Consider the following 20075-nt stretch of genomic DNA (forward strand, 5'->3'; position numbering starts at 1 on the left):
TTATCTAGTCTCAGTTGCTCTGGATCACCGTTTCTATCACAGAAATTAATCAGCTGTTTTCAGTGTTCACTGTCTGGGCACAGTGACAATATTGCTCAGGTTTGAATCTATTAAACTGGTAAATGGGAGCTCTTTTTTTGGTTAGGTTTACAAAGCCAAATACTTTGAACTTTAGAACTGATTACCATGTACTACTATAGATATAACAATCACTGAAACTGTGTAAGCAACGACCTGCATTTGGTTTCTAAAGTTTTGATTCAGGAGGGGTTGTGACTCTACTGTGAAAGCGCAGCTGTAGACAAAGTATAATACGGCCATCTAGTGGAGAAGGAAACGACAGCAACATTAGACTAAAAAGTTGTGTCTTTAAAAACGAAGCAGATTTTATTATATTCTAATTCTTGTTTTCGTACCTTTTTACTACTAAAGTCTAACACGACGAAACAGCGAATTTGTAAACAGGGAGGCGCGTTCCGTCAAGCTTTTGTTCTGAAAGTCTACAGGAAGTCCCACTCTGAAAACATTACTTGACACTCGTGCCCTTGCGGTTACCAGGGGCAACATGAGCACCAGATGACAACTCACAGTTAGTAATCTAAAGTTGATCTCTAACTCGAAAATTGCATTACTGTTTTCACTGCTCTGTGTTGTTGAATTACCACTAAGCGGAAATGCCACCAAAGGGAGCTAAAAAGGGCTCTGCTAAAAAGTCCAGTACTGATGGAGGCGCAGTAAACAAGAACTGGGAGACTGGTCTCATCAAAGCAGAGTTTGAAGAGGTTTGTCGTCTCACTGACCACTTTTTTTGGCTGAACTTAAATAGTTTGTTGGAAACATTTCTATCCTCTTTACACTGAGTATCTCGCAGTTTTCTCATTAGGCGTTTAGGGCAGGTTAATGGGTGCGCGCGTGCGATTAGCCAGATCAGGCAGCTTCGATTTTTCAGACCGGAAGTTATAATTTTGACATCCCTAAATGTTATTAGTAAACGTTGTTATGCTTCTTAAAAGCTTTTTCTTCTTCTTTTTTTTTCTTTAACGTAATTTTTTTTTCATTTGTCTTAGCATAAATTGCGCCATCACTGAGCCTAAAGCGAGCTGTCATATACTGCGAAGCAAATATGTATAAATATGATATGAAATAATGTAGCCTGTGACTGGGGTGTATTGCAGTGGTATATCGTAAAACGTATTGCCCTTCCCAGGATTCGTGGCAGGCCTGTGTGTCTTTTGTGGTTGGGAGAGGTCCGCAGGAGGAGGAACTGATCCAGGCGTTGGCCTTGGCTGTACAGGAACCGCAACGCAAACTTTTCACCTTGCTAACTTGGGACGACACGCTTGCAAAGGTACTCTAACTTTGTTACTTCCTTTATATTAAAGGGACCTGTGGTGTTGATATAACACATTTTATATTTTATTGTTGACTCTACTAGACTTGCTTTACATCATTTACACTTAAAAATGAGCCTACTTTGTCTCAAATGATGCATGGCGGTGTTAGTGACTGCGTCATGATACTAAAGCCTACCAGCAAGAAGGTCGTGGTTCGAATCCATCAGCAGGATGAGCCTTTTGGGTGGGTGTTTGAACCTACCTGGCTTTCTTTCTGGATGCTCAAGGTTTCTCCCACATTTCAAAGGGCATCCCTTTTAGGTGAGCATGTGGTAGTCCTCGTATTTGACTGGCTCCTATACAGAGTGGACTTGACAGTTGCGCTTAAAACTGGGATGGACCTTCCAGAGCTGTGTTTAATATTGCTTAATAGCTTATAGCTTAGTAATGTACCATTTATGATATATATTGTAAAGTAAAATCCTTCCTCTTTGCAGATCCATGAGCTGGGGAATCCCAAAGCAAAAAAACCCGACGATGCCCCCATGTTCTATCAGGTATGCTTTGGAAATTTTTACAGGATTGACTTTGTGCACCATGCCAAAGAATAATGTTTTTTTTATGTGACGTGTTTCAGTGTAACAGTCATTGTTGTGTGTGTATTTACAAGTGTCTGTGTTTTGTGTAGGTTACAGAGCCAGCTAAACTGCTGCTCGATGCAGGAGAGGGGATTCCCTGTGACCTGATGGCAAAAATATTGAAGTTCCAGCTGCTACTTATCAAAGCCTGTTATCAGCAGAGGTCAGATGCTAACCAGGTAAATGACTTGTTATTTAAGTGATTCTTATTCCTTTATAATTAATTAAGGTGTTGACAGGCCTGAAATTTCACTTTCAGTGTTATCTTACTAACACTACTAACATCTAGCTGTTTTTAAAAAAGATTTATTGTAACTCCAAATTCTTTGTATTTTTGTATTCATCATACCCCTGTAATATTACATTCTTCGTTTGTATTTCACATGTCATGGGTACATGGCCTATACTTAATGGTCAAATATTGTTTCATTCAAGACAGCTTTTGTACCACCAGTGATATAATTCTGAGTTGTAGGTACAAAAGAAACCACAAAACATTTGAGATGTTCCTCAGAGTCATATTTTTAAAACTGTTTTATGTTTAAGGCTGAGGAGGAAAAGACAACAGTCTCTGATAAAAAGGGAAAGGGTCCTCATACACCGGTGATACCACCCAAGGAGAAGAAGACCAAGCTGAAGCGCAGGGGTGATGTTGAGCCACCTACTTTCAAAGGTAAAAGCTGATGAAAAGCTAAAGTGGTAAAGATTAATATAATTGTTCAGGTTGTTTCGTGCTTTAAAATCTTGTGCGCACTGATTTTGTGTCTTGGTCATAGACGATGAGCCAGAGTGGGGTCCTCAGCACTATATTCTAATCCTGGGATTCTACCAGCCGCAACTGATAGCGGGACTTGATGCCATAGGTGTTCATGTGTCTAACGTCATCAAATTGTGTTTGGAGTTCTCCCAAAATATGGAGGAGCAGCAGGATCACCAAGACAGCTGTGAGGGAAATGAACAGAGTCTCAGAGCTTCGCCAGTTTTTGATGCAGGTAAGGAGTAAACAGTAAATCTTCTGTTTGCTATCTTCAGTAAATAGTAGATTTACTGTATGTTATAAGAGAAGTATAAGACAAGTATGTTTACACTGCATCACAATTTTTTCTGTGTGTATCAAAAGCTGTGCAGGAAAGGAAGTTGAATGAATTCTGGTCAGGTCTGAGATCAGTTTTGGACAGCGGGCCACCAGACTCCAGGCTCCATGATGTGGTTCAGCTCAGCTACACTGTTCCTCACTTCTTGCTTCCCTTTGACGCGCAGGACCCTGAAACTGTGGTGAGTAGATAAGTGTTTAACATATCTGGTCTCATTTTTGAGTTTATTAGAATATTGCACATTATTTTGTTTTTCTGTTATCCAGTTTGAATTATATATTACATATCTGCTTTGTTTTGTTTAAGCATCACATGACGTGACCTGCTTTTTACTTGAAATCCGTGTCTGTGTGTCTATGCTGTGTGTCCAGCTGGAGTTGGGAAGCCAAATCTTTGACGGTGTGGCCAGTCTTATCTATGACTGCCTAGACGTCAGAAGGCAGTATCAGCAATACCGGAACAATGTTAAATTCATCAGTGTGCCTGCTGTTGTGAAGCACTCAGAGCCTGTGGAGGTAAATATATGTAGATACAGTTAGACACCGATAGTTTTCTTGAATGGATTTATTTTATAAAATAGGCTTGTAGCAGAGGATGGTTTCGATCCATCGACCTCTGGGTTATGGGCCCAGCACGCTTCCGCTGCACCACTCTGCTTACGCTTGTGATGTGACTCAAACCCTAATGGATAGGCTTAAGAAGCCTATCCATTAGGCTTCATGCACTGGTTTTAACCCACTAGGTACAAACCAGTGTTCACTAACCTGCACTTAACCCTCCGTTTTTGGCTTTATCAAAACAAAATACAAAAAAGATTGTCAATTACACTATCAAAATAAAAGTGTTGATATTCTGGTTGGTAAATGTGTGGGTTTTTTTCAAGAGTATATTGAGGAGGATAGATCTAGTCTGAAATGAATCCTCTGATAATCAGACAACATAGCTTTTTATCTAAAAACAACACTCCAGATATGACCCACAGCACTGGTCCTGAACCTCTACACTGACATCCTTGTTTTTCTTTTTCTTTATTTGTTGATATTTGTCAGAATGGAGATGATTTTTCTGTTCCTTGTGCCAGGTTGTGTCAGCAGCTCCAACCCCACTCTCCAAGAAGAAGTCAGGTCAGGAGGAAGCCCCAGGAGACCAAGGTGAAATTTTGTTATTGTTCATCTGGACTATTTTGGTATAGTCTTGTTTGGCATTTTGAATTAAAACCTGGATGGTTTCTTCTTGGCGGACAGAGAACAGGCTCCTTCCTCTCTCTCTAAATGTGGACATGTGTTACTATAACAACCTGCTGGACCTGGTTGCTCCTGAGGCCTGCTCTGTGCCTTTGATCCTGCACTGTATGTTGGAACAGGTATGTGTGCATTTGGTTTTGTGAATGTGCAGTTTTGCTCTGTCTCTTACTGTGTGTGAAAGAAGCATTTCCAAATATGGTCGATGGGAAAATGTTGTGTGACTGATTAATGAATAGCTAAAATGAGGACATATTAGAATTTGTACAATTTGTGTCTCTAGGTGGTGATTTCTGCAGAGCAGTCCTTGTCTGCCCACCCCCATGTGGCTGAGGACTCCAAACCTCTCAGCAGCCCCTGGTTAGACCACCAGCTGGTCAGCTATATGCTCCAAAACATCTTGCCACTAGTACAAAAAGAAGAGGAGAGACTCTATGTATTAAACAACCTCCTAAACACAGTACAGAATGAAGAGGATAAGAAGGTATAAGTACCACTGCATAACAATACACACCTAGATAAATCCAAAGAACACGTGCTGAGAAGACCACAAAAAATCGCTAAGCCTCCAGCCTAGTATGTGAAGCATTGGTGGTTCAGTGGTAGAATTCTCGCCTGCCACGCGGGAGGCCCGGGTTCGATTCCCGGCCAATGCAGCAGTTTTTTTTTTTTCTTCCCCTTCTCCTTTTAAACAGAAGGCGCCGACTCACAGGAAGACAAGGTCATATTTTAGTGGACAGGATTAGTGTCAGACACTTAAAGCTGAATAGCAAATCCCCACAAGCTCTTGTGTTATGATAATAGAGCACTTGCGGCAACATTCCCTAAGTAGGATGGGCTTGGTTGTGACGTATGGGGGATGGGTGGGGTAAAACACTCGGTTTCCTGAACATGTGACAGGAAAACCATGTCATCTATTTCATGCTGTTTATGCATGAAAACATTTTTTCATTTTTATGGAACAAAAGGTTTTGGTGTTCAAAACAATTGTATTTTTAATGAACTCAAACTCACATTTAAGTCATAACTCAGTCACATGTATGCATTAATAGAAGAATCCAATTCCAAATCTAATTCATCAAAATGAATCAGATATGGATTCTTCAAGAAATACTCCAATATAATAATGCTTAACACGTCCTTATTAATCCTTATTGTAGAGATTAATCAGAGCTGCGTAATGCTGAAATAACACGTACAACACTGAGTAACCATGCTACAAATACATACCAGTGCACCACCAGCAGATGGCGCTATATTCAATGTGTAACTTTAGCAGAAATATTGAGGTTTTCTGTATATATGTCTAATAAATACTAATACTAAGAAACCAGCCATGAGCTCAAAGGAAGAAAGATTTTGGAGGGTAGGACAGGATTCCTTTAAATATGACTTTGCTTCTAAGATTTTCCATAAGCTCCTTTTAAACATTCACTCTAATCATGAAAACAGCCTGAAGCTGCTACTTTATGAACATATGCATATGCATTTCGCTGGCTTTTTATTCCTGCATACAGGAAATTCACATTACAGCACCAGCATTGTTCCACAAGCCCCACAGAAAGCACAAAAACACATTGCTTTAGTTGGGAGATTTTCACTGAGGCCTTAAAAATACTCCAAATACTTTGCATGTTTATAATAAGTGTTCCCTCACTCAGAATCACAACTCTAGGTCAGGTTAACAAGACTCTTATTTAATATATTTGACATTTTAACAAATTCTTACCAGGATCTGTTGCTAATACCAGCAAAGAGAAATTTTATCTCCTGCTTAAGTGAAAAACTTGATCAGAAACTAACTGCAAATAATGTTGTTAACTTCTATCAGAAAAGGTTTATAAGCTCCAGTTTAACAATGAGTTCTGGGTTCTCAGGCACGCTTAGAGCACAGTGTACAATTTATTAATGTTTCTCAATTTTATTATCTTTGTTTATCTGTGCTAGAGGCTAGTGGCGAAATTTGGAGCAAGGGAAACTGACAGGAAGACTGAGCAACCTCTGGTTATCAGACACCATGATGAGCGGGCCCAGCGCTTGAGAGACATCAGTGTAAGTAATTTTATTGTATTTTAAAATCAAGTTTTTATGTTGTCCGTGTGTGATTTTTACATGATATTAAGAAAATGACTGCCTGGTTTAACAAGAGCTGCTGTGTATTTGTGTACATGCACGTGACCCTCTTAGGTGGTTCATGATTTCGATCCGACAGAGGTGGAGTTGTCCATGATGAGACTGTCTCCGGTGTGGGAGATGATCGAGTCAGTCACTCAGCAGAAAAACAGAAAATCTTGTTGGATGTCCATCAAACAACAGCTACAGCACTACTGCACAGATGGTCAGAACCTGTGCTTAAGGCCTCGGGTCAACTCACTGTACCTACTTACAGTATATGTTGGTGAATCTTGTAATAAAGTTCTTGATTCATCGGCTTCCTACAGATGATGTGTCATGGCCGGAGGTGGAGCGTTTTTTTCATCAGAGCGTCTTTGAGGCTATGCCGCTGTCGGGGGTGGATCAGCAGGGTGTGTTATGTGGAATAGCAGATCCAGCACAGCAGCAGACATCAATAGTAATCCCCTGGGATGACCCGTTATCCTTTGCTAAACAGCAGCTGTATAACAAGAGGAACAAAGGTCTGATGTTATATTAGTTCATTCACTTACTGTTATGTTATGACACTTGCTTACATGCAGTATGTTACATTTTACAACTCACTCATGAAACACCCTACATCACTGCTTTACTTTACTATAGATCCAACATTTCTTACTGACGAGCCTTCTAACAGAGAGGTATTATTCTTATATTTATCTTTTTATTGATTTATTTTTTAGCTTGCTTTAATTTAAAAAAAGAAAACAGCAATGGATCCTGTATTTTTCCCCCAGGAGCAGAGTGGTAGAGTGTGTAGCCACCTGGACTTACCTGACATACAGAGCTGTAGGTTGAGATCTCTGTTTCACTGGCGCTATGCTGAGCACCACAATGCCACCGTCCTGCCTCAGGTGATATATCTGTTTTATCTTGTTAAATGTGTTAGGGGTGTCACATTAGACGTACTCTGGTTACTACACGTTAAGTCTCCTCTACTCTGAAGCTTTAAATGTAAAATGCAAGAGATGAAATGGGCTTAATGAGCAAACTAAACAAAGTTGAGGCTATACTCTGCAGCAGTATTATGTACATCCTGCAGAAAAGCAGAAAACAGCACCGTTCTTTATCTGTTTTTACAGTTTGAGGCATTTGCTTGGATATTTTGACTTCCTTCTTTTGTGTAGTTGCTCCAGTTAGCATCAGAGGAATACTGCTGCTTGGACACCTTCAGAGGAAGCCATAACAACATCCTATACGTTTTTTGCCACAATCCCATGAGTCCTCAACGCCAGTCCAGGGAGTTCTGGCATGTGGCTCTTCACACCGATGTCAAGTTCAGGTGTGAAATGATGCTTGTTACAAGAGGAATAGTAAGAAATCTTTTGCTGATTGCTTCCATGGATGTACAATGTTTGTGTCATTATTAAATTCATTAAAGAGGTGTAATCTGCAGCTCACTCTACATTGTCCTGTCTGTCTGTACAGGAGTTACTTTGAGCATGTGGCAGATACTGTTTCACAGTGGACGAGACAGGAGGAATCAAAGAGAGACACAACGCAAGACGGAAACGACACTCCAAAATCTGATTCTCCAAAAGGTATCGTACTATAGTGATCAATATGTGGCTCTACCAATGTAACCTTGCTTACCTCTGTATACATATAATATTCGTTTTCTTCCTGGACTAGATGACAATACTGTTTGTTCTTCCAAGGAGGATGAGAGAATGGAAGTCCTCATCAGAAAAGGCTCCCTTAAAGTCAGTACAGGCTAACACACAAATACACACACGTGAATCTGACATGGAGAATTTCATAGAGCAGTCTCATTTCTTATATCCCTCAGATGCTTTTTCACAGAGCAGTTAAGTAATAAATTCATGAGTTCAAATTCATAATCCAGTTCTAATAGTTCCAGTTTTCAGTATTTTATGTGTAAAGTACGTCTAGAGATAAAATAAGATTTCTCATTATCTCAGGATAGAACAGCGCCACATTAAACTACTTTAGAGTCACCAAAGTGTTACATGGTTACAGTATTATGGTGTTACAGGCCTGGAAGTTGGAGCAGGAGCGTCAGAAGGAAGAGGCGATACCCAAAAAGTCAAAGAAAGAGGATTTGCCGAAAGATAAGCAGCAGAAAAAGGAGGATAAGTCAACCGACAACAAGAAAAAGAAAACGTCATCTGATGACAAGAAGAGCAGGCCAGGGACGGAAGGCAGCTCAGCCAACCCTCCCACAGAGTCAGCTATCACAACAGCGCCCCCTGTGGATGAAGTTGTAGAAGTACAGCATGCAGAGGAACCTTTCAATGTGAGCGCACACACGCTAGAACCCATTACAGAACTAAACTCGTGTTTTGGTTAAGGTCTTGATAAGTGAAACAGCTTCGTTCAGGTTAAGTAATAAATGACTCCATGCATATGATGTGTGTGTCCAATGTTTAGGGTTTCACTGGCTACATCATGGATGGAAAATTGATCCATGTGTCAGGTTGTCTCCAGTACCTTTTCCCCTCCGATGGAGGATGTGTCACTGTGGAGACAGTCAGCTTTGTTCAAGGTACGGGATCTGTCTGTGTTCTTCATGCATCTAAGCAGACCTTCAACTACAAACTCACAAACAGCTTACTTAGACACTATAGAAAACTACAAACATGTGTTATATCTTAAGATAACATAAAAAGTTAAACCATTCGTACAGTTTTTCTCCCCCTCCCGCAGTTATATTTCCCTAAGAATGAAAAAAATGTTGAAGCATTTATGAGCTTAGTTCCATTATTAGACAAATGACACCATAAATCAATGAAAAACATAAATAAAGCAAAAGTCAAATATTCCTCAGTAACACATAGTTTTTCCTCCAGGTTCCAGCCAAATGAAAGTCGTTGTGAAGAAGGATGGACATCATTTCTACACACACATCAACCAATTTGTTGTTGATCCTGCAAAATGTCCCCCTCATAACCAAGACAATAAAAACATTGAACCGGAAAAGGACTGTAGAGGTAAAGATGCTACCTGTTGTAATTTTAGGTTACCTTTTTATACACCTGTGTAAATACCACAGTTATTGTGAATGATATGTGATTTATAGACTCATTTAGTGTGCGTGTGTGTTTGCGGTCTCTTTCAGGGGCAGAACCTGCGGAGATAAAAACAGTGAAGCAGGGCTCCTTCTCAGCTGTGCTTGACAATAGAATTCGTCTTTCATACAGTTTCTACGGTCCCACGGGAGAGCGCACAGGTATTACACTCAGACATACAGTACATATTTATAAAAGAAAGTCTTTTTTTATACTTAAAGTTGAAAACGGGTTAAATACAGTACTGAATAGTTAATAAACTCAGTGCATCTGACATTTATTAAGCCTGGAGCATCAAGTTTAAAAGGCCTTGACTGTACGGGTAGCGTAGTGTTTTTGTTTGGTCAGACCTGCACTTTAGTAACCCCTTTGCCCAGTTATCGATCCATCCTTGGCTCTTCTTCTTTTTCTTCTCTATTTGCATTTTATCTGCAAACTCAGTATTCTTTTTTAAGATTATGCAGATGGCATCCATTTCTACGCCCTAGTGAAAGACAATGAAAGAGGGCAGGATACATCAGGTGATGGAGATGCTTTTCAGTAGCTTCCACAAATGTCAGTCTATCTTCACTGTGGGTCAGGTCTAAATCACTGTCCAGTAATGCTTCCTTCTGGACACATTTCAAAACTTTCAGTGCTTCCACACTCGCTCTGACATTGAGGAGGGTATATGTGCATTTATTTCATCCTGTCTGGACTTTGGAAAATGGATTGTAGAAAAGAACACAGACAGACAAATGAACAGAATTTTTAACACCTGCAATTAGTTCAAAACACTTTTTTAAAATTTCAAAACAGTATCTTGTGTTTAGGCCTCCTTATACTGGTTACAATTAAAGTTTTAAGATTGACTTTAATATTTTTAATCCCATTTAACTTTAAACGGGATAGGCTCCAGCTTCCTCACAAGCCTGAATCGGATGAGCAGAAGAAAGCACTTTGTTGCTTGGCTTGAATTGCTACAGCTTAGTGCCTTGCTGATGGTCTACATATTAGATATTTCCTTTTTACTGCACTGATCTCACTTGTTGTGAGCAGTTTCTGTTTAATGTCCCATGTTGAGTTAGTTTGTCTCTGTTTGATTTATAGTCTTCTTTGTGATTGTGAAAATCCCTTACGTGTTATTAAAGTACTTTTTAAAATAAAGTTATTATTATTATAGTAATTTCCCAGGAAACCAAAGGCAAAGTACCAGAGACTTCTATCCCAGACCCCATTCATCTATCTGCCTCCATCCACTGCTCCAAGGAAAAAGATGCAGCGTCAGTTCCCTCAAAGACACAAACCACATCCAGTCAGTTCAGACCTCCAGAGGCCCAGGTTAACACACATTTACATGTTTACAGAAAATAATGTAGACTATATGTACGTGTACACATAGGTTTTTAGCCATAAAATATGTTCTGTCATTAGACTAAATATGTAATGTATGTCTAAGGGTTGTGAAGGTCAACCAGCAGAGCAATCAAATTCGTTCAGCGGTCTCAGCCTCTCTATTCCTAATGGCCTCATGCTGCAATATCTGCGAGAAGATACACAAGGTCAGTAACGGATGTGTTTAGAATTTATAGTACCTATGCAGTCAGTTTTGCAGACTCCCGTCCTTGGTGCAAGTAGGACCCTGTTCGTGCTCGTAGAGACTCATCTGTATATCTTCTGTGCTCAAATTGACCTGCTTACCCGCTTATGTGCCGAGACTAGTGCCACATTTTGGTGGCCTATCTACAAATAGCTTGAATTTAATGAATGTGTCTTTCATGAAGTTTTAGCACAACTTTCTGCATCTACTATAATCCCATTAACCATTCTGCATATGCTAAAGAGTCATACTCAAATATATATGACATGATTTGTGTGTGTTTTTGTGTCCATGTAAAGAAGGAGGTATTATGGTGAGACAAAGCTTTCCTCTACATGGCAAAGGAAAGGCAAGACATCTTCAGGACACATCCCTCTCCAAGGAATTGTCCCGTATTATCACCAGCCAGGGAGCTGTGATCCGTTACATGAGAGATGGATCCACAGAGGTACACTCATTCATACTGAGGCACATATTGAAATAAATATAAAACTGACTCCAGGCAGGTAGTTCTTGAATAGCTGCACAAATTGTTACATAAAAACGGTGAAGAATCATGCCCATTTTTTCTGGCTTCTCTTATTTTTTTGTACTGCAGGTGCTGTTTGCTGATGGCTCAGCCAGTTTCAGTCAGGATTCTGGTCCAGTGTGGGTCCCTGACTCTGAGGTTCAGGAGCAAAACTCTGATCAGGAATCTGAGGACAGCAAGAAAGGTTAGACTGGTGTACCACTGAATACAAAACAGCGCTTCTTCTGTCTCGTAATGAGTGTGACGGGGCGCTTGCTGGGAAGATAATTAATTTTCAGTGGTACAGTTATACTCTCTTTGCATATCTTGTGTCTCTGCAGAACAGGGCTCAAAGGAGGGGACTAAGGATCACAGAGGGTGTTGGTTAACTACAACTCCATGTGGAGATCGCATCTGTACTGTTGGGACCACACACAAAAACATGCCAACCACGTCCCTTCTCACTTACAAGGCTACTGACCCCATCACCCATCAGGCAAGAAAGTACTATTTCTTCTAAATTATACAGGCTACCAACATTGCAATTAAGTCCATAATAAAAATGTGAGAGTTAAAAGCTTGGGGGCAGAAATTTCATTTCAGAGTGTTCACACTTTGATGTTCTCTGAGTACCTTGAAGTATATGATATATAGAGAGAAATGAGACTCATTCTGAAATCATCTTATGCTTTTCATCGCTAACTTAGCTCGCTGACTCTGGTTTCTTGTGTTAGGTGATGCTGAACCGCGAGGATCTGGTGGTTTCTGTCCAGAACCCAGATGGGTCTGTAGTTGTAGAGCATGCAGATGGAACCAGGATTACCAGCCTCTTGCAAGAAAGGCCAATGAATGCTAATCCACACTGTTTGCTGCGCACTGGTGACCAGCAGGCACACAGTACATTGATCAAATCCATACTCAGCAGTAGACCTGCACTTACAGATGACTACACAAATATATGCAGTATACATGCTATCACCATTAAAATACATTATAATCTCTAAGCAGATTTTTATATCTGATTTATGTTCCTGTGACATTTACTTTTCCAGGACAGCAGCCAGGGAGTGTAACCCTTAAATCAGCCTCTCAAAGTGCAAGCGACTGCACTGAGTGTGTGGAAAGCATTGCTGGGGACATGGATGTCAAGGACACTTGTCTCAATGGAGACATCAGCAGGAACAGTGCAGGGAATGCATGTGACCGGGAGGGAGCTGTTCATGTGTGCACAAATCTGAATCAGTGCGGATGTATGTGTGATGAAAAAGAAAGTACTGAAAGTAGTGTGCATATGAATAGTGAACATGGTGTGTTTGCCAAAGAGACTGCAACTCAGAATGTTGAGACTAAAGGGTGTGGGAAGGATGAATCAAGGATGTCTGCTAAAGAGCGGATGGTGTTGGTAGAGAAGGAGGGCTGCGCCACAGTAGTGATGTACCCAGAGCGTCAAACGGCTCATATCTTTTTAGCCGATGGAACGGTCGTCACTGGGAACAATCAAAGAGAATACGAGGTGCGTGATTTGCCAGCAGATGGCACCAAAACTTAAATAAAAGCTTGGAACTACTGACTTTAAGACATGGATAAGGCTGCACTTTGACACTTGTTTGCAGAACCGTTGATCCATATTTGTACTTTGTACCCAAGGTGTTCCCATCCAGTGTAGGAGTCCTGTCCATCAGAAGCGATGGAACATGCGTGTACTCCTCAGACCCACTCGTAACTCCAAGTCCAAAGGGGTCTACTCCCACTGAACAGACAGGAATTTACACTATGAGTCATATGGGCAAAGTGGCCTGTGAAATTACAGACCCTGATGGGAACCATTTCCAGGTCAGTTTCTCTGATCGCAAGATAGTGAGCCTATGTTGCTGTGCAGGTCTTTTTTAAGGTGGTTAGCATAGAAGGAATGTGGGAATTTGGATCAATGAAATAGTTTGCTATATTCTTAAAGTCTCAAAGAAAAACCTATGATGGGAAAAAAATATAGAAATTCATTAAGCTCGTATTATTTTTATTTTTGGTAACATGCTGAACTTTGTTGCAGGTTATGGAGGATGGGCAGATATCTGTGCTAAACTTGAGACCTGCTACTAGCACGCTTAAACAAACGGAGGAAGAGCTAGAAAAGGAAGAGGACAGTGAAATGGATGGGCCTCGTGAAAAACCCAGAGAGCAGTGTCCCAGGTAGCTTGGCTGATTGTGTGTATGTTGTGTGTGTCACCATGGCAAAATGCAATTCTGGAGAAACTTAAGCAACCTAAAAATGCCCTTTTGACTATTATTTCTGGGTTTACATGAAACAGCCATTATGTAATAAAGTTGTAGTGACTACTGAGAACTTGTATGTCAAAATGTCAGCAACATCCACTCGTATTTCAATTGCTTTTAATTGTCAACAAGATCAAAGAAAAGACAATTCACAGGGCATTTAGTAAGAAAACTCTTATAAACTGTATTTGTTATGTTTTTTTTAACTCTCTAAAAGAAAGGTAGCAGAAATGAATGCCAAATAACTAAACTGATGTCCGGCATTGTTACTCACAGTCTGCTATTATCTATTATATCTATTTTGTCTTCCAGGTTGTTTCTGGTGCATGAGGATGGCTCAGGCACTGAACTGCTGAGCTCTCAAACTGTAAAGGAGCTGCTCTGCCAGGCGTACTTGGACCCTACCATAGCACTGTTGAAGGAACAATTGGCAAACACACAAGGTTTAATGTCTCCTAAATCAAGAAACAACTGGACTGAATAAAATTGTTCTGTGGTTTTTGTTAAAGAATGTCCCCCAAAAAACGTCCACATAGTGTATAATGACAGTTAACTGTCTCTAATGTTGAGTGTACTTTTGTCATTCTGTTACATCAGGAGATGGATAAAAGAAACTATTCAGTTAACCAGGAAGTAATGTGAGGTTTGTGGGTGTGTCTGTTCCAGATGAGTTTGGCATCACTATCCTAAAGCCCAGCCACCAGAGTGTGTGGTCTCAGTGGTTGCTTAACAAACAGAACCCTGAAATTACCCCTCCCAACCTCAGAAACCGCAGCTGGCATGACTTCCCCGCAGTAGAAGTATGTCTATACATGCTTACACATATCTCACACACACACACAGAAACAGCACTTGAAATCCATTTTACTGTTTTTGCGTTCCTCTCAAATCCAGAAGAAGAGTCCAGGTCCTCCATTTGGTACTGACGTAGTGTATGATTTGGGTCTGAGAATGAGGCCTGCAGGTTCTGCAGTACATCCTCGGCCTGTCAGGAGCTGCCCTAAGGTCCTGGAGCTGAGAGAACTATACCAGCACCGACCATTCACCACACCACTCAAAAATACTATAGACTCACGATTAAAGGTAAAATTATTCTTTATCATTTGTCTCCAAAACTGGAGTTTGTGCTAAAACATTTGAGAAAGACATAAATCATCTCGTTAATGTGAGTTCAGACATATCTAGAAATGTGGCTTTTACTGCAGGAATACATCGAGAGTTTGATGGAAAGAGAGCAACGGTCAGAAAAGATGAAAGTTAAAGACCCTCGCTCTGAGCAGGAGACTGCCCATGCCAGTGATCTCATCAATCTGATTTTGGTAAGCACACACACACATACACATATTGAGTATAACAATGATAATGTTTATAGTTATAGGGAACACTGTGTGGCTCTTTCCCTCTACTACATACTGGCTTCTAAAAGTAAACCTTGTACTATAACATAAAGGACAAAAGCTGACTTATATTGCACTTTGTAGTCTTTTCCAGAGGAAGATGATGCCAGTCACACCATTGATAGGAGGATTTCAGGTTGGTAAGACAGCATCTGTAAACCAGTTCATTTGGTTTTTAGAGTTGGCTTGTACCTGATTTAGTCCTGGTTTGGTGTCAGAATGCTGAGGGGAAAGTACACCTTTTGTTGTATGTGTCCACAGAGGACGTAGCCAGTCTGTACAGCCAAGGAATCTGTAGCCCAGCTGAACAGTCAGATGTTTCTCAAGACTTTGCCACGGCACAAAGTGACAGCTTGGAGAAATTAAACAGGTACGTGTGCTAAAATAATCTCATCTTCACTAAGGTGAAAGTTCCAGGTTTTAATCTGTGTAAATATGCTTTTGAAATACTCTTTTTCTTTCCAGTTGTACCAAAGACAAGGATACAAAGTGGACTGAAAAACTTACACAGTACAGGTAAAAACATTATTACTGATTGTGAGTAATAACCTTAATATAACAAAGCAGCCTTTGCATCTTAGCCTTTTTTAGGACTTGTATAGGACTTAATCTGGACATTTGTCAGTCACATTGGTTTGTAGTAATTGTAGAAATGACTTTTCGTCTCTCTTTTCCTGAGTGGGTTTTATGAACAGAACTAGAGCTACTGCAATACTTTCAGTACTACTAACAGAAAGATAAAAAGAAGTACTGCCACTGTTAAAGTTTGTACTATTTTTCTATTCTTGTGTGTGTATTTTAGGCAGGAGATGCGTGAAGAGAAGATCTACAGAGAGGCTATGAGGAAGAGGAGCGTTGTTCCCTTTTTCCACCCAGAAAATATTCCCCTGTATGAGGTACTATATTCTCTTAACATCATCTTAAAGGATTCCCAGTCGATTTTTCTCTGTGCAGTGTAGAAAAACACGAAGCACCGTTTCTGGTTTTCTCAGAGTCTGCTACAGCAACAAATACCTGACATGAGGAGTTTGTCAATGGCTCTCCCACCATTTCCCAAGTCGGACAGTACTGAGGGCTTCCTGAAAGATGCGCCACAGGAGGACAGTAAGTTATGATACCTTTGTGAGTATTTACTAGAGGTATAACATGTTTTAAAGATGTTTTTTTGATTGGAATCTTCCCAAAAAAACAAAACAACAGAATAAATGAGTCTTAATGGTGACTTCGGTGACATGAAGCTGTTTATTAAACTGCATTTGTGTTTGGCACTGCAGCTCCAAGGCCTTTAAACCCAACACCGTCTCAGTCTGCAAGGTAATAATGAGCAAATTATGTTTTGAACTGTTTCTCCTGTTTCATTTTTCACTCTGTGATTTAGCCACTTACAAAACTGTCGTCATCGGTGCTTAATGTGTGTTTTTTCTTTTAGTCATTCAGCAAGAAGCAGCAAGGTGCTAGAAAAGAGACCCACCAACCCCACACCTCAGTCTGCTGGTTTGTTTCCAACCTTCTCATGTTTTATATTACTATTAATTCCTGGAAACCTCACCAATAATGCATCAAATATTTTTTAGGACAGAAATGACGTAAGGCCACTGTGAACATACAGACATGGAGCAGTATGATCAGTCAGAAACTGCACTCTGTGAGGACAGAGGCAGAATTTTATTTACATTTATTTAGATCGTTGAATCTCTGCCAGGACTTGATGGCTCAGTACAAAGACAAATAATACTGTATATGATTTACACTTCTATGCAAACTTATGAATTATCCTGTGTGTGTCTGTGTGCGTGTACACGTCCAGTTGAAAGCAGTTGGAGGGATTCTTCTAGGAAATGCAAGTCACCACAGTTAGATGTGAGTGGAAAGCCCAGACAGACTACAGTCGCACTACCATCCTCTGTCCTCGGCTCTAAATCCTGCAGTGCACCGGTACAAAATCATTTTTGTTTTTTTGCCAAAAATGTGCTGGTCGAGTTTTTGTTTTGGGTGGTTCCCTAGTATTAAACTTGCTGTTGGTTAATAGTATTACCACCTGTGGGCTCAATGTTTATTAAGAGAAACTTTGAACTTACATTCCAATAGTTAATCTTTTGTTTGTTTGTTTGTGAAAAGTAAAATGGCCCTTGAAGGGACCTTTAGAGGATCTATACGTTTGTGCCATAATTATTTCATAACCTGAAGGATTTTTCTCCTCTCTCCATCATCAGTGGGGTGATTAAATCCCACTGATGATGGAATGAGCCTTTTTATCGCTGATATCCTATCAAATTGGGAGTGTTAAAAAAAGATGTTCCTATAATACCATTTGTACACATACTTTACCCTATATTTTTATCAGGGTAGTATCAAGCTGCCAGTTTTTCATTGTTAACTTTTCTTTGTCTACGTCCTCTGTTGAAGCTCCTGCAGGCGGAGGAGCAAGTGAGGAGGAAGTGTCAAACAGGTGCCATTGTGAAGGGCTTCCAGCTCATCCCATCGAGCGTAGACTTTGGCACGCTGAAGGAGGGCACCTCCTCCACCATTACTGTTGTGATGAAGAATGTTGGTTTTGACATATGCAGGTAAACCACCAGACAGATAGAGACAAGTGATTTTTGGGGGTTATTTTTGTAGTCTTAGGTCTTGTTTCAATTGTCTTTTAGTACCTCAGAAAGAAATGAGGACTGTTAGGTGGAGGCAATTTATGGGTCACCTTCAAGTCCAAAGGGAAAACTCTGACCTAACTATTTGTGGTTTATTTCACTCTGTCGCTGCCAGGTTCCATGTGAAACAGCCTCCTCCTGCTACAGGCCTCCGGGTCATCTACAGCCCTGGCCCTGTAAGTTTTCATTTTGATGTTTAATATGAAATAAAAATTTAATGTAATATAATATTTATATTAATGTTCCAGCCACTGCTTTTCTACTTTAATGCTATTGAATTAATTGTATAAATGTTCAAAACAGCTGACATTTTTTTGTTTCTTAAAGGGTTAAATTCTACTTCCTTCAATGTCTCATAGGCATATGTGGTGTCTTGTTTTACTAGGTGGCTGCAGGTCTGCAGGTCGAACTGCAGGTTCAGCTGTTTGCAATGTGTGCTGTCCAAGCAGGGGAAGTAGAGCCAAAGAAGTTAATCTCCCAGGAAATTATCATTCCTACTGAGAAAGACATCCTCTGTCTGCCAGTCACTGCTAATATCCTTTGAGCACCTAAAGAAACTCATTCAGTTTAGCTTTTAATTTTCTTACTAGAAAACAGTGTTTAAAAAAGCAAAAACTTCTCTTCTGACTTCCGAAACAAGTGAGAGAAAAGTTGTGTATAAGAGATCTGCCCAGACTTAGTAACCAACACCAAAAGGTCAAACACACACGTCTGAAACAGAATCAAACCCAAAATAACAAAAAGAAAAGGACTGTTGCAGCTTTCCTTTGCTACACAGTGAATGGTATTTTCAAGCAATGGCAATTTCATCTCTGAAATTGCTTTTATCCGCATCATTTTTACCTGTTATTGGTAAATGCTAGCAACAAATCCATCTGAGTTTAGCACAAAATGCAAAATGAAGATAGAGTAGACCTCAGCCAGCCTACATTCACTGGTTTCACAATCGACAATCACATGTGGTAATACTACGTTTTTGTTTTTTTGTTTTTTCTTTTGTTGTGGTGACATTACTATAAAAAATAAAAGTAATCCACTGGGTTTTAGCTCCACAGATGCCAGGAGTGCTTTAATTCTAGGAAATACACAAAATTGGTGGGCTGTGAGGCAGCTGCTCATTCTTTGAATCAGGATGTGCCAAACCCCACACTTAGGCAAGCGTAATGCGAGTGTGTTACATGGTGACATGGATAAGTGTTGGATAAGTGGTAGTTGTTTTGGTTAGTGCGAACAAACTGCTTCCAATTTTACAGTAGGTCTAAAGTCCATCACTGGCCATCAGGTCTCTCAATTCCCGTTGTTCTTCTTCCAGATCTTACCCATATTGCAGAGCTATGAGCTTCTCCAAGATCTTATCCATACTGTGTTCAAAAAACACAGTCTGAGTACTCACAGCCCTGCCCATCGAGTATCCGGCAGCAAACGTCTCCGCAGGACAATCAGGCTCTCCCAAGCCCAGGAGTTGTCAGTTTCATTAAGGGACCAGTTGATAAAATCCATAATTCTTCTTTAGGTGTTTAGAGAACAAGTCTGGGAGACTATCTTATGGTTAAAGAATAAGCCAGACTATACAAATGACATGAGAAGCCAAGCAGGAAAGATAAGGGAGAGGGAGAAAGTGCGACCGCCTCCGTCAAGAGCCAAGAGAAGGATGAAGGATTTGTTGTTGCCTAGGTTATTATTCCTGCCTCAATTTTATGTTAAAAAAAGATTTTCTTGTGTAACTAAGATTCAAAGTTACTGCTGATATGAAATTTCATGAAGATGAATGAAGATTCATGGCGTGTGTGTTGAAAGAAGTGATGTTGGTCCTTAACTAACTTCACCTATCCTTCCTGAGGGATTATATGAAATTTGGCTAAAGGACCACAGCAGGGTCCATAAAAAGAACATCTCCAAGGTCTTCCAGGCTTCCAGCTGGGCAGGGAAGCGTCCTGATCAGCCCCGCAGTAAACGCAGGTTAGTGTCTTACACCAGTGTCTTTAAGATTCAGACAGAGGATAAGTCACTGATAAAACCGTTTTGTTTTCAGGACATATTAAGGACTCCAGCTTCTCTCAGTCAGATTTCACACCTTTTAAGCCTTCATCACATTATAACCATCTCACGTTTGATTATTTCTGATAAATTGTGATGTTTGATGTGAAATAAAAATATTAACCTAAGTAATTGAGGCAATTGA

At 40.2% G+C, this 20075-nt stretch overlaps 1 protein-coding gene and 2 non-coding genes across 6 annotated transcripts; 2 read left to right on the forward strand and 1 right to left on the reverse strand.

Annotated features, from left to right (window-relative positions):
- The first annotated feature begins 536 nt into the window (after positions 1-536).
- spag17 (sperm associated antigen 17) lies at positions 537-20061 on the forward strand. 4 transcript variants are annotated; one of them, XM_005927720.2, is made up of 49 exons: positions 537-782; positions 1208-1348; positions 1832-1891; positions 2023-2151; positions 2519-2645; positions 2749-2964; positions 3093-3247; positions 3438-3581; positions 4148-4217; positions 4311-4429; positions 4591-4791; positions 6255-6359; positions 6495-6645; positions 6749-6943; positions 7065-7102; positions 7199-7315; positions 7589-7743; positions 7890-8002; positions 8094-8164; positions 8458-8718; positions 8853-8967; positions 9272-9412; positions 9541-9651; positions 10653-10810; positions 10929-11031; positions 11369-11517; positions 11668-11782; positions 11919-12073; positions 12312-12474; positions 12630-13090; positions 13225-13410; positions 13625-13764; positions 14161-14291; positions 14515-14648; positions 14743-14931; positions 15054-15167; positions 15330-15381; positions 15507-15615; positions 15711-15761; positions 16048-16141; positions 16238-16349; positions 16520-16559; positions 16675-16739; positions 17053-17180; positions 17652-17812; positions 18009-18069; positions 18279-18426; positions 19720-19852; positions 19926-20061. In XM_005927720.2, exons 1-49 carry the CDS (start codon positions 675-677, stop codon positions 19933-19935), a joined length of 6405 nt encoding a protein of 2134 aa, XP_005927782.1. In that variant the 5' UTR covers positions 537-674; the 3' UTR covers positions 19936-20061. The 4 variants fall into 4 exon arrangements, with proteins under 4 accessions (XP_005927782.1, XP_042079061.1, XP_005927783.1 ...); XM_042223127.1 differs by having other exon boundaries at positions 14746-14931; XM_005927721.2 differs by having other exon boundaries at positions 12312-12456.
- trnam-cau lies at positions 3652-3723 on the reverse strand. The gene has a single exon. It is a non-coding gene; the product is annotated as a tRNA-Met (tRNA).
- trnag-gcc lies at positions 4893-4963 on the forward strand. The gene has a single exon. It is a non-coding gene; the product is annotated as a tRNA-Gly (tRNA).
- Positions 20062-20075: the final 14 nt, after the last annotated feature.

This window comes from Haplochromis burtoni, unplaced genomic scaffold (genome assembly GCF_018398535.1).
Source record: "Haplochromis burtoni strain Fernald_Lab_line unplaced genomic scaffold, NCSU_Asbu1 Contig_102, whole genome shotgun sequence".
Taxonomy (NCBI): Eukaryota; Metazoa; Chordata; class Actinopteri; order Cichliformes; family Cichlidae; genus Haplochromis; species Haplochromis burtoni.

Coding starts and splice junctions, on each gene's coding strand:
- spag17 (XM_005927720.2), top strand. CDS start 675: ATGCCACCAAAGGGAGCTAAAAAGGGCTCTGCTAAAAAGTCCAGTACT. Junction 14,649..14,742: donor ATGACTTCCCCGCAGTAGAA/GTATGTCTATAC, acceptor TCTCAAATCCAG/AAGAAGAGTCCAGGTCCTCC. Junction 17,181..17,651: donor CTAAATCCTGCAGTGCACCG/GTACAAAATCAT, acceptor CCTCTGTTGAAG/CTCCTGCAGGCGGAGGAGCA.